At 34.2% G+C, this 13,480-nt stretch overlaps 1 protein-coding gene across 1 annotated transcript in view; it reads left to right on the top strand.

Moving 5' to 3' along the window:
• LOC136024940 (ionotropic receptor 25a-like) overlaps nt 1–13,480 on the top strand; it is a 126,732-nt gene that overhangs the window by 49,151 nt on the left and 64,101 nt on the right. The window contains exon 8 of the mRNA XM_065700533.1: nt 9,448–9,619. Within this exon, the coding sequence (XP_065556605.1) occupies nt 9,448–9,619 (172 nt within the window). The remainder of the gene's footprint in view (nt 1–9,447; nt 9,620–13,480) is intronic.

Here is a 13,480-nt window from a genome sequence, read left to right as displayed (position 1 = left end):
AGCCCCTCCCACGGAGACTGTGGGGGAGTAAGTCGTCCCCAAAGACATTGTTATAAGGTTTTTCGACTACGCTAAAAAAATGGCTATCTCAGAATTTTGATCCGTTGAATATGAGAAAATAATCAGGGTGGGAGGGGGCCTAGGTGCCCTCCAATTTTTTTGGTCACTTAAAAAGGGCACTAGAACTTTTCATTTCCGTTAGAATGAGCCCTCTCGCAACATTCTAGGACCACTGGGTCGTTACGATTACCCCTGAAAAAAAAAACAAAAAACAAACAAATAGACACGCATCCGTGATCTGCCTTCTGGCAAAAAAATACAAAATTCCACATTTTTGTAGATAGGAGCTTGAAACTTCTACAGTAGGGTTCTCTGATGGGCTGAATCTGATGGTGTGATTTTTGTGAAGTCATTATATGACTTTTAAGGGTTGTTTTCCCCCTATTTTCTAAAATAACACAAATTTTCTCAGGCTCGTAACTTTTGATAGGTAGGACTAAACTTGATGAAACTTATATATTTAAAATCAGCATTAAAATGCGATTCTTTTGATGTAGCTATCGGTATCAAAATCAATTTTTTAGAGTTTTGGTCACTATTGAGCCGGGTCGCTCCTTACCATGTTACCACGTGGACCATGTGGACCCCGGTTGAGAACCACTGGTCTAGAGGAGATATATGTAAGGAGTGGGATTTTACCGTGGATATGGGGCCAGATTTACTGGCAATATTCTAAAAGTGACCAGAAGCTAAAAAATAATACTAAAATTTCTTTCAACCTGAAAGTAAAGAGCTACATTAAAACTTAAAAGGAACAGAAATTATTATGTATATGAAGGGAGTTGCCCACTCCTCAACACTTCACTCTTTATACTAAAGTTTGAATTTTGCTCCAATTATTTGAGAACGACTTTTGTAACAAATGGGCTGTTTAATTAGAGCAATAAAAAGTTTTTTTTTAAAGTACTAAATAACTTTACCGTAAAAAGAGAGGTGGGTAGGAGGGGGATACCCTCTTAATATAAGTAATAATTTCTGTCCGTTTTAAGTTTTAATATTGCTCCTTAATTAAACAGTTCGTGGTAACGAACTTTTGTAAGGAGTGACCCGGCTCAATAGTAACTGAAACTCTAAAAAACGAAGTTTTGATACCAATAATTGCATCAAAAGAATTTAATTTTAATGGTTATTTTAAATATATAAGTTTCATCAGATTTAGTCTTACCGATTAAAAGTTACGAGCCTGAAAAATTGGCCTTATTTTAGAAGATATGGGAAAATACCCCTTAAAAGTCATGGAATCTTAACGAAAACCACATCATCAGATTCAACGTATCAGAGAACCCTGTGCCCTTTTCAAGTGACCAAAAAATTGTAGGGCACGTAGGCCCCCTCCCACGCTTATTATTTTTCCACAGTAACCGGATTAAAATTCTGAAAAAATTCTAAAATTCTAAAATTCTTTTAAAATTCTAAAAGTCTTTGGGGACGACTAACTCTCCCACGGTCCTCGTGCTTGGGGCTGCAAGTTAAAAACTTTGACCAGTGTTTACACATAGTAATGGTTATTGTAAAGTGTACAGACACTTTTAGGTTTTATTTTTGGTTAGGAGGAGGGGTTGAGGGGATGGGGTTATGCGGGGGAAACTCTCCATGGAGGAATTTTTCATGGGGGAAGTAAATTTTCATGAAGGGAGTGCAGGATTCCTTAGCATTTTTTAAAAGAGCAATGAATAAATAAGTATGAATGAATAAATAAGTATAAGTATGAATAAATAATTTCATATAATTTATGGATATTTCTCTAAGTTGTGCGAAAGATATTTGAAAGTGCCATGTTTTTTCTGTCCTCGTCACTGTCGCTCCAAACCTTACTTAGACCACTCATTTCAGTTTTAAGCAAATAAACAAAATAAAATTCATTACTCCTGAGTTTTAAAATTCTTAGACCCTTCGCGGCATAATATTCATTTTAAATTTCACCTAATTTAAAATAAGTGTTTAAAAGATGCAAATACAAGCGGCATTACACTTTTAAGGGATAAATTTCTATCCCTTTAAGCGGAAATTTCTATAATTTCCGCAGCTTTGCAGCTAAAGACACTATTATCCTCTCGTCGTTTATAAAAGATTTCATTACTCCAACCTTTTTTTTTAAATCTAACATAGTCTGCATGTTTTGATTTTTCGGCCCTTTTTTACCATAGTTCACAAGAAAAGGGGTCAAAGATACACTAAACTACAGCTATAAGTACAGCTATAAGACAAGCTATAAGACAAGAGTTTAGTTATTTTCTAACCGAGCCGCTCCCCCCTTCTTGAAATCCTGTATCTGCTATTGTATTTACATTGTAAATATCACAAAAAAAATGCTTTTAAAGGGAAAATATGCATAATTTCCTATCGCGATGAAGTAAAAAATTTACTAGTTTGCCCCCACCCCCTTGAAATATTTTTATCAATTTACACCACTGAACTTAATCATCCAAACGAGAACATGAAAGAAAGGATCATGCAAGGAAATAAGAAAAAAAAAACACTTTTTAATGTTAAGTTTGAAATTTTTGCTGCTTCCTGGCATACCGACTACCAGTTTTAGTCACTTAATGAATGAAAAAAAAACAAGATTTTTCAACCGAGAGTAAGATGCAATATTAAAAATTAAAATGAACAGAAATTATCAAGTATATGAGGGGGTCATCCCCTTTTCAATACCTTACTCTTTGCGGCATTTTTGTTGGCAAAACTACCTGAGCTTGTGAAAAAGCATAGACAGTCATACCCAAGACACAAACAAAGACAATTGAATTTTTTCGGAGGCCAACTGTCCTAGTTTATAATTGCAAGTTCACTTGTATCACATTCGAGGCAGATAGGAGGCCCTGGTAGGCTTTGGATTGGACTCTTATTCCCCTTTGCAATTTCAGTCTAACTTTGTCTTTAACTAAAATTAAATTAACTTTTTATTAGTCTAGCAAATGAAATCAATTGAATCAATTGCCTTGCCTGACGCTCATTGTAGAATGGTCCATATTTTGACTTTAGATGCTTGTTTGCCTCTGATTCTAGGCGAAATTATTGGTCTTATGTTTCAATTCAAAATTCTTGGTTCAACCTGCCTAAGACCAAAAATATTTGCTAATTTTCAAATATATTTGCTCAAATTAGCGTGAGAAACATGGTAGAGCCTCCAACAGATTGACTCTAGTTCGGCATTGTGGAGTGACATGAGAGGTGTAGCATAAGTGGGAGATGGTAACGTCGGCATTGAAGGGGGGCAATTCATGCCTGGTTTTTCTTCTCACTAAATTGGACTATCTGTCTTGGATTTCTCTATAATTAGCCATGACTTAATGCCCACAACTATTCCATTTTAATTCAAACAACCAATAGGATATCATAAATAAATAACTTCCATAAAAGAGTTTATAGTTTAGGTGGGAGGTGTTAAAAGGAATTTTTCAGGCGAGGAGGGACTGAAATCAAAAGAAAAATCATCCGTCCATGCGTCATTCCTCTGGCAGAACTAAGGTGAATAGTCATATAAATAAGAGATGAACGAATGGATTGATTTTGGGTCGACATGTGACGGACAATATCCACCGGACTCTTATGCAAAATCCGGGACTGAATTTGCCTTAAATTTTGCGTGGTGCTATCAAAATGTTACCTCATATTAACAAAATATTTTATTCTACTATCAAAACATGTCTGATATTTTTCAAATACAGCATGGTGTTGTCAAAATCATATGTGATATTATCAAAATCTTTGCCAAGTCTTACCATAATCTTGCGTGGCATTGTCAAAATCTCGTCAGATATTATTATAATCATCTTTGCTATTACCCAAATTATGCCAAGTATTACCAAAATTTTGGTGCTATCATGGTATTAGTGTGGTATTATCAATATCTTGTCACACTACACCAAATTTGTTCATTGCCTTGCAAGATTTTGATAATACCAAAGATGATTTTCATAATATATGACAAGATTTTGAAAGTACCCTTGAAAATTTTGGTAATACTTGGCAAAATTTGATAATACCACGTTCGATTTTGACAGCACCAAGCTTCTAGATTCTGCTAATATCAGATGACTTTTGGTAGTTCCAGAAAATATTTTGTTAATGTCAGGTTAGATTTAGTTTTCTTGTTAACTTGCAAGATTTTGTAACACCAAAGAGGACTTTCATAATATCTGACAAGATTTTGATACTAAAACACATGGTTTTTGTAATACTTGGCAAAACTTTGATATATGCAGGCCATTCACCCAAAAACGCCAGATACCTGCATCCCTGACCTGAATGTGTAGATCAAAGGATTATAGTATAGTGACCGGTTATGCTAATGAGCTTACTTCAGTACTACTGTATAATACACTACTCATAGTATGTGTTGATTTAGTTCAAATTTCCCCTCAACGTTTCCTCAGATATTTTATGTAATATCCTGAGCCTTAGTACTACTCGCTATAGAATTAGCAGTTGTAGTGATAGTAATGGTACTAGAAATAGTAATTGCGATAGCAGGAGAAGCAGCAGTAGTTGTAGTAGTAGTAGCGCGCAAACATTGCCTTTTTGGTAAATTGATCTCCCTTATCATTTCCTGGAAATTCCAAATTAATATACTCAGTCATTCCTGAGTTACACTCTTTTGAAAATCCATATACGCATAACATGTTACGATTTAGTTCAACAATCCCCTCAACATTCTCTGAAAGACTCATCTTGATACCCTTCGTATTTTGGGAAAGTAGAAATCAAACATGCATACCTTTATATGCATTACATAAAAAACTTATATACCCCCAGGGCATGACTTAAACCCTCGCCCCATGGTTCTGGGGTTTGAGCCAAATCCTGGAAACATTGTATCTTTTCGCTAAATCTGTCAGCACCTTAAAAAAAGGTTCTTATTCTAATCAAACGCTACCCGTGTTACAGTAGACACTCTTAAAAAATGGGACAAACAGTCAAACTTTAGTATAAAGAGTAGGGTATTAAGGATGGGGCTACCCTTCATATATGGAATAATTTTAGTTCGTTTTACAAAAAGATGCCCGTAAATCGGGCTCACCTCTATGGAATATACCCCCCCCCTTCTGACGAAAAACTCCTCCGTGGAAATTCTATTCAACATAAAGTGCACCTTCCCCAGTACAATTCCCTCCAGACAGTTTCATCCTCTCTGAGAATCCCCCTCCATGAAAAATCGCCTGCGGGCGATTCAGTCTGAAAAACTTTTCCTTAGCATTCTTTCATTTGAATGAGATTTCAATGTCTAATCGGTTTCTCGGTTACTCCAGAAATGCCTCCTTCCGTAGAATTTATTTTCCGGAAATCAAAAAGCGCGGAAAAAGCCCCTGGATAGTTCTCCCGGAACCTCTCCTCATGAAAAATTGGCAAAAGAGAATGTAAGATAATTAAAATGAATATCGTACAGTAATTCTGCAAACCCTCGCACTGTAACATTTCCCCTAGAATATTCATCACCTAGAAATTTACCTCCCCAAGAAAGATTCTCCCTTTAGAAATCCATCACAAGCACACCGCTCTCCCCCCACCGCCAAAAAAAAAAAGGTTTGTATACTGCCCAATAACAAATACTATACATAAAGAATGGGTGAATTTCATAACTTACAGGCCTCTCCCCTCGGAGTGCGGGGGATCAATTTACACCTAAAGACATAATTATTTGATCTTTAAAATGGATTAACAAAATGGCAATCTCAAAATTTTGATAATTGGATTCACAGGGAAAAATGGGTTTGGGAGGAGGGCCCAGTTGCCCTCCAATCTTTTTGGTCACTTTAAAAGAACACTAGAACTTTTAATTCCTGCTATAATGCACCCTCACCAGATCTTCTAGGATCATTGTTTCGATAAAACCACCACTGAAATAATAAAAATAAATACAAAAAAAAACAACAACAACAAATAAACACCCATTCGTGATCTTTGTTCTGGCAAAAATACTAAAATTCCACATTTTTGCAGATAAGGCCTTCAAACTTCTACAGTAAGATTATCTGGTATGCTGAATCTGGTTGTGTGATTTTCATTAAGGTTCCTTCAATTTTAGGGGATGTTTCCTCCCTATTTAAAAAATACACAAATTTTCTCAGGCTTGTGACTTTTGAGGGGTAACACTAAACTTAATGCAACTTTAATTTGGAATCAGCGCAATAAGTTGTTTCTTTTTCTGTATGTATTGATATTATAATTCCGTTTTTCAGACTTTCGCTTACTATTGAGCCGAGTCACTCCTTACTTACAGTTTGTTACCATGATTGGCGAATCTCTGATAGAGTCTGGTCTACTATTTAGAACTTTGTTGCACTGTTTAGATTTGAAGGTTCTTGTTTTAACGAAACAATTTGGATAAGAATGGATGCAAAATAACTGAGTAGCCTATAAAAACTATACAACTTGTTTTAAGATTTGGCACCAAGAAATATACATTTTGATCCTCAATACCTTTATTTTGCTCTGCTTCAAATTTACATAAAGCCCCAAAAATTAGCGTCGAATTTTATTCAATCTAGTTTCAGTATTATAAAAATATGGCGAATATTACTTTGTTCGTATTTAAGTGTATTCCTTAGCTTTTCACTTATTTATATGTTTATACGTGTGAAAACTTTAAATTTATATACGAAAGGTGCCATTATATTGTACATGTAAAAAAACTGCCTTTATCATCAACAAGTCTGTGCAACGGCTTGTTTAATCATTTAATCATTTAATGTAACCTGACTAAGATTTTTTTTATCATTATTCATTGTGTTATTTTTAATTGCCCTCACTAGGGAGGAACAAAAAGGGGACGGGAAAATAGGCTTGTTGCGCGGTAGCCATCTCTTTTGAAATCCTAAATATCATTAAATTTCTAGTGTTTTTAATTAAATCATCGATTCGAGTTGGTTTTTATTACCCTCCTCCCTCTCCCAAAATGTTCCTTCGCCCGCGCCTCGGTGCCACTTATTATTTGTTCGTGTTTTTTTTCTATGTTGACCACATGACACGTGAAAAAGAAGAACAAAACAAGAAATATTTTCAAATAGTTGAGAAGATACAAAATTTCGATGTATATGCAAAAATCACCACTGTCGTTTTTAATGCAATTAAAAACGACATCAAAAATTCGATGTATCAAAATTTCGATGTATATCGAAATTTTGATGTATAATTTCGATGTATATCCCGTCAAATTTTCCCATCAAAATTTCGATGTATATGCAAAAATCACCACTGTCGTTTTTAATGCAATAGGAAGGTAAAAATAATAATAATAATAAGGAAGAATCTGCAAACGTAAGCCTTAAAGCCGCGGTTTTATTTAATTTCTGTACAAACATGAAATCAAAATGAATAAAAAACAAGCATTAGTTAAACCCTTAAAAATAAAGAATGAAAATTTAAGCTACAAACTCGAGAAATTGAAAACAAAAATTAAAAGTGACTTGTCATACGAAAAGAAAAGTGACTGAACTTATCAAACAGTTCGTGGTAACGAACGGTAGGTCGTTAAACCTTGGTTCCGTAAGTTAATTTGTAAGTTACTTATATTTTTTACTAATAAAAACCTTTGTTAACACCTTTTTAAGTAACTGAAAAATTGGAGGGCAAATAGCCCTCCTCCCCCAGCCTTTTTCTCAAAATCGCTTGATCAAAACTAAGAGAAAGCCATTTAGAAAAAAAATTATACGCAAATTTCGTTTTAATTATTTATTTGCGGAGAGCCCAAATAAAACATGTATTAATTCAAAAACGTTAAGAAATTAAATAAAAAAGCATGTTTTTTAAACTGCAAGTAAGGAGCGACAATAAAACTTGAAACGAACAGAAATTACTCCGTGAATGAAAAGGGCTATTCCCTCCTCAACTCCCCGCTCTTTACGCTAAAATCTTTCACTGTTTTATAAAGTAGAATTGAGAGAGAGCCAAATTTTAGCGTAAAGAGAAGGGCGATGAGGAGGGAACAGCCCTAGAAAATTCTGTTCGTTTTGAGTTTTAATGTCGCTCCTAACTTTCAGTTAAAAAACTTGTTTTTTTTTTATATAATTAAGAACGAAAGAAACTACAATCATACAGTCAATGAAGCGTTGATCCTTTTCGTGTATTTTGATGCAACCAATACTGTCTTTGACTTAAATTTGCTTTTAGTTTGTATTTGTTTTTTGAACTTTTTCTACTTTTTCGTTTACAACATTTAATTGGAGATCAAAACGGATATAAATAAATGGCTTCTAAATTGTCTACATGGCCCTTTTTTTGGAAACAGCACATTTAGGAATATATATGAACCATTTAGAAATTTATTACAATCTAGGAAAAATTGCAACATCAAGATTCACCATTTGCAAGATTGTTGTATGATGTTTTGTAATTTAAATTTGTCTATTTTTATTTCTCTGAAAGTGGTGATAAAAATACGCCTACTCGGTAATTATCCCCTATTCAAATCACGAGAAAAAACATTTATTTGCAATAAAAGAAATTTAACTTACTCTCTTTCCTATTGCACAAATTTTACCTAATTTTAATTTTTACCTCAGTTTGGCTAATGATTTCATCCTCGTTAGGCTTTTATCCTCATTAAAAATTTAGAAATTACGCCTAAATTGGATGATGGAATGTAAAATATATATCACTTGTTTCTTAAGATTCAACTATCAATCATCTAACTTAATTGATACTCAGTTCAGCAGAAATTTTTCAATTCAGTCTTGGAGTAAGCTATAATCTGTGCATTTAGGTTTCAGCAGCTACTGAAAGAGTAAAACAGCCCAGATGCAGGGAAACAATAACATAAAATGCCGAAAAAGTTACACATTTTAGAAATTTAGGTCATAAAAAGGCTAAAAAAGTTCAGATTTTTCAAATTTATGGCATCAAAAGAAGCATTTTCCGAATTGGTGTATATTTCGGTGAAAAAGACGTCACTTTTCACCAAAGTAATGATTTTTTCATTTTTTTTTGTTCTAGGTTTTGCCAGGAATGTCATGAGTAAGGGATTTAGCATCATTTGTTTTTAAAGATTGAACCATCAGTAATCTAACTTAAATGGAATTCAGTTCAACAGAATTTCTCAGTTAAGTCTTTGAGTAAGCTATAAGTTTCGCATCTAAATTCCAGTAGTCGCTAAAGGAGTATAGAAGCATGTGATTTCTTCTGATAGGAACAGTGAATGAAATCTTTTCAACTTTGATTTTGGTTATTGCTCCCAGTTTTCGTTGAAAAGCAATCAAATTTTACTCAGCATTTTTTTCTTTCGGTCAAGCTAATAAGGAAAGATAATCCTTATTAGGATTACATATTTCTTATTAATAATAAAAAATAATGAATTTATTTTAGTCACCTAACTTTACTATCTTAATTCTTGAAAGTCAGCTTTTTCTGCTTCAAACATTTTAAGGCTGCTCACTCTTTTTTTATCAGATCAACAAAAGATGATGGATCTACAAAACTTCCATGGAATTCTGATGTCTGTTCTACCGGCAACTTTTCAGCTACGCCAGCAGATGCTAAAGAGAAATTGGGGAAGTTTTCCGACAAACTGGCCATGGACAAATCTTTCAGAAGGTCATATGACATGGATTATGTGTTTCAGGTACTTAAATTTTCCACAATACATAAGTATTGGGTATTCTGGATCGTTCGTTTCCTTAGCAAAACTGAGCGTAGGTAACGTATTTGCATAAGTCGTAGAATAAACGGTAGACAATTTTGAACTGAGTCAAACTTTTAAAATCAAATACAGCAAGTTAACATTTAACATAGACCGGAGATAATCATTCCAGTCATGGAATTCAAGCTACAGGCGAGGAAAAATTTTTGGTTTTTACTTTTTTTTCAATGAAATTACTAAAAAAATTAATTTTTTAATGAAAATACCCAAAAAGGTATCTCTAAAAATCTTGGGGACCAGGCCCCCATGCGATCCCGCCCCGCCCGCAATAGACACAACTGGGATCATAAATTAGTCTTTTGTTTTCCTTAGGCTGCTTAAGAACTTTTTGGACCTATAATAACATCCTACCTATCTGAAACTTCCCCAAGAAGTATGTGCAACTTTTTCATCAAACAGTTCGTGTTAATGAACTGTTAGTAAGGAGTGATGCAGCTCAATAGTAACCGAAACTCTAAAAGACACAGTCTGGATAATTCTAGCTGCTTCAAAAGTATCTGATTTTAATGCTTATTCATCAAATGTAAAGCTCATGAAATTTAACTGTACCCATCAAAAGTTCTCCCGGAAACATTCGGGCACAATGATACCCCAAAAAATCAAGTGGTTTTAATGAAAATCACTCTATCAGATTCAGCATATCAGCGAACGCTTCTGAAGAGGTTTCAAGCTCCTATGTACAAAAATGTGGAATTTAGCATTTTCTGCCAGAAGACAGATGGCGGATGCGTCTTTATTTGTTTTTTCGTTTGTTTTTTTCCCCAGGGGTGATCATATTGAACCAGTAATTATAAAAAATCGGGAGGGGGCTCATTTGATCGGAAATCAAAAGTTGCAGTGCTCTTTGTAAGTAACCATAGATATTGGAGGGCATTGAAAAATCTTGAAATAGTCATTTTGATCAACATAATTGAAAAATTTACTAACTATGTCTTCGAGGATGACTTAACCCAAAACAATCCACGGGCGAAGGGCTGCTACTTATGAAGTTTGCCCACTGTGTACACATAGTGTTAGTTATTCGGAAGTATAAAGACGTTTTCAGGGGTAGTTTTTTGATGGGGAGCAAATATAAGACCTAAATCGAACAGAAATTATTACGTATATGAGAGGGTCACCCCCTCGTTAATACCTTGCTCTTTACGCTAAAATTTTGTTCAGTACTTTTAAAAGAGCTACTTATTCTAATTAAAAAGCCTCTGGGATTCTGGGATCCAGGATCAGTGGCTTGAAATGATCACCTCTGAAAAAAATAATAAAATAACAAATAAACAGGCATCCGTGGTCATTCTTCTGGCAAAAATGCAAAATTCCAAGTTTTTTTTTTATATAGGAGCTTGAAACTCTGCAATAAGGTTCTTTGACATGCTGAATATAATTTTTATTTGGATCACTTTATGTTTGACGGTGTTTCCTCCCTTTTTCGAACATTGAGCACATTTTCTCAAGCTCGTAATTTTCGATGGGTAACATTAAATTTGATGTATTTTGAATAAGCCTTGAAATTCGATTCTTTTCATGTATCTATTGTTATCAAGACTCGTTTTCTTAGAGTTACGATTGCTATTGAGCCGCATCGCTCCCTACCTACGGTTCCTTGCCACGAACTGTTTGATTCCAAACAGGTAAAATTTTTTATGATTAATGTTACATTTCAAAGCGATGAGTCTGAGAAACGTTGCCTGATTTGCACAGAAGGGGGAAAACAGCACCACGAAGTCAAGCAAAATTTATGAAAATTACGTCATCAGATCTAGTGTAACACGTACTGTAGAGGTTTAAAGCTTCTCTCTACACATTTTTTTTGTATTTTTTTTGTATTTTTTAACTTGTATTTTTTTGCCAGAAAAAAGATCAAAGATGTGTGTTCAGTTTTTATCCCTGGGTGATCCAATAGAACATATGGTTCTAGAAAGGGGACCCATTTGAACAGAAATCAAAAGTTCTAGTGGCCTTTTAAGTGACCAAAAAGATTGGAGGACAACTAGCCCCCTCTCATTCCCCTTTTTATCTTCTGACATCCGATCAAAAATTTTGTGATAGCCATTTGATTCAACATATTGGAAGGTTAAACAAATTCACTTTTGGATATAAAATGACCTCTCCCCCCATAGTCCATGGGGAAAGGACTGTAAATTATTTAACTTGCTCATTGTTTACATATAGTATTTGTCATTCGAAAATGCACATATTTCTTTGGAAAGTGGTTTTTTTTTGCGGAGGAATGCTCTTTGGGTAGTAAAATTAATGGGAGAATTTTCCAGGGAACATTTCACACGATGGAGGGACGAGGATTTCCTGATTTAATTTGAAAAAAGGTCAGAAAATAAAAAAACAAAAAAAATCCCAAAACGTGTTGTTTCATCTAAAAGCAAGGATCAATGTTGATACTCCTATAATTTCTGTTCTATAAAACAACAGAAAATATTCCGTATATTAGGGGGGCTACCCGTTTCTTAACCCTAGCTCTTTACTTAAAGTTTCGCTTTTTTCACAAGTCTTTAAGAAAGATTGCTCAAACACACAGGCCATTGAAATTAAATGAGAAGTATTTTTTAAATGCCTTGAAGGCTTTAGTGAACAGAGGTGAAGTTGAGGATCAGCAGCCCTTACTTTCAGTTGAAAAAAAAACTTTTTTTTTCATTTAATCCGATTATGATATGGCACCAAAAAGTCTCTTTTGTTGTGGCATGAGCCAGTAAAGATATTAGCAGATATAAGCCTTTGCTTTCAAACAGCTAAACAGTAATCCAGTCCCGGAGAAAAAAAGGGAGAAAAATACATCTCTAACATAGGCTAAAGTATGATTTTCTGGGGTTTTAAAATGGGGTGCTGACAACTTCTAATTTAGGATTCGACCATGGTGATTCTAATCGGGTTTGTCTATTTTTTAATTGGTGGTTCGTTATTTACTGGGTGCTAAAATGCTCTTTCCAAGAACTTTCCAGCTCTTTTTCAAAATAATTTGAATTTCTTCATATATTTGCATTATTAGGATAAATCAAAATAAGTCACCATTCATGAATAAGTTTTATATTATTAACAATTTTTCTCCCTTGACAGCTTTGTTTTCAAAATGTTTTTCAATTTTCGGCTACTATAGATGTTAGTTTGCTATTTGTTAGGTTGCAGCAATTACTTGACCATGATCTCACTATCTAAAGTTATTTGAACGGATATATCCTCTTACAGTCCTGAGCGTCGTGATTCTGTCCAACAGTAGCATATGGTGACTTTCCTTCTAAATCGAATAAAAATGAAAGAAAGCACCGGTTGGCTCAAACCTAGGCCTACTAATAATTAGGCCTAGTAATATGTACTACGCCTAATTATATTAACTAGGCAATTAGTCATAACCCTTTGCCATCATAGACAAATAGACTAGGCCTCATGGATATCTCTTAAACAGTAGGCTAGCTTAGCCTAAATAGCCAAATGCTTGATTTTTAAGACTTACATAAAGATTTCACCTTTAAGTGACATAGATATACAGATAAGGCACAATGAGCATGGTAAACTATAAGTTTTCAATACTATTTGATTAAGACTTTATCAATTATAAAGTTCTACTTGAATTTTTTCTACTTATTTAAAGACATTTTAATGATTTCGCCAGCCACTACGCTGCGTCTGACGCTAGTAATTTTCAACTCCTATCTTTCCATGTTTAATCGCCGAAGTTTCCAATCTTATAGTTTCCCATGCTTTTTGACTAAAATAGAAGAATATATCCAACATTATGTTAATTTTAAAAGAGAGCAAAACAGTGATTTTAAGTTTTTC

This window comes from Artemia franciscana, chromosome 3 (genome assembly GCF_032884065.1).
Source record: "Artemia franciscana chromosome 3, ASM3288406v1, whole genome shotgun sequence".
In the NCBI taxonomy this organism is placed as follows: Eukaryota; Metazoa; Arthropoda; class Branchiopoda; order Anostraca; family Artemiidae; genus Artemia; species Artemia franciscana.
This window is presented reverse-complemented; position numbering and strand designations above follow the sequence as displayed.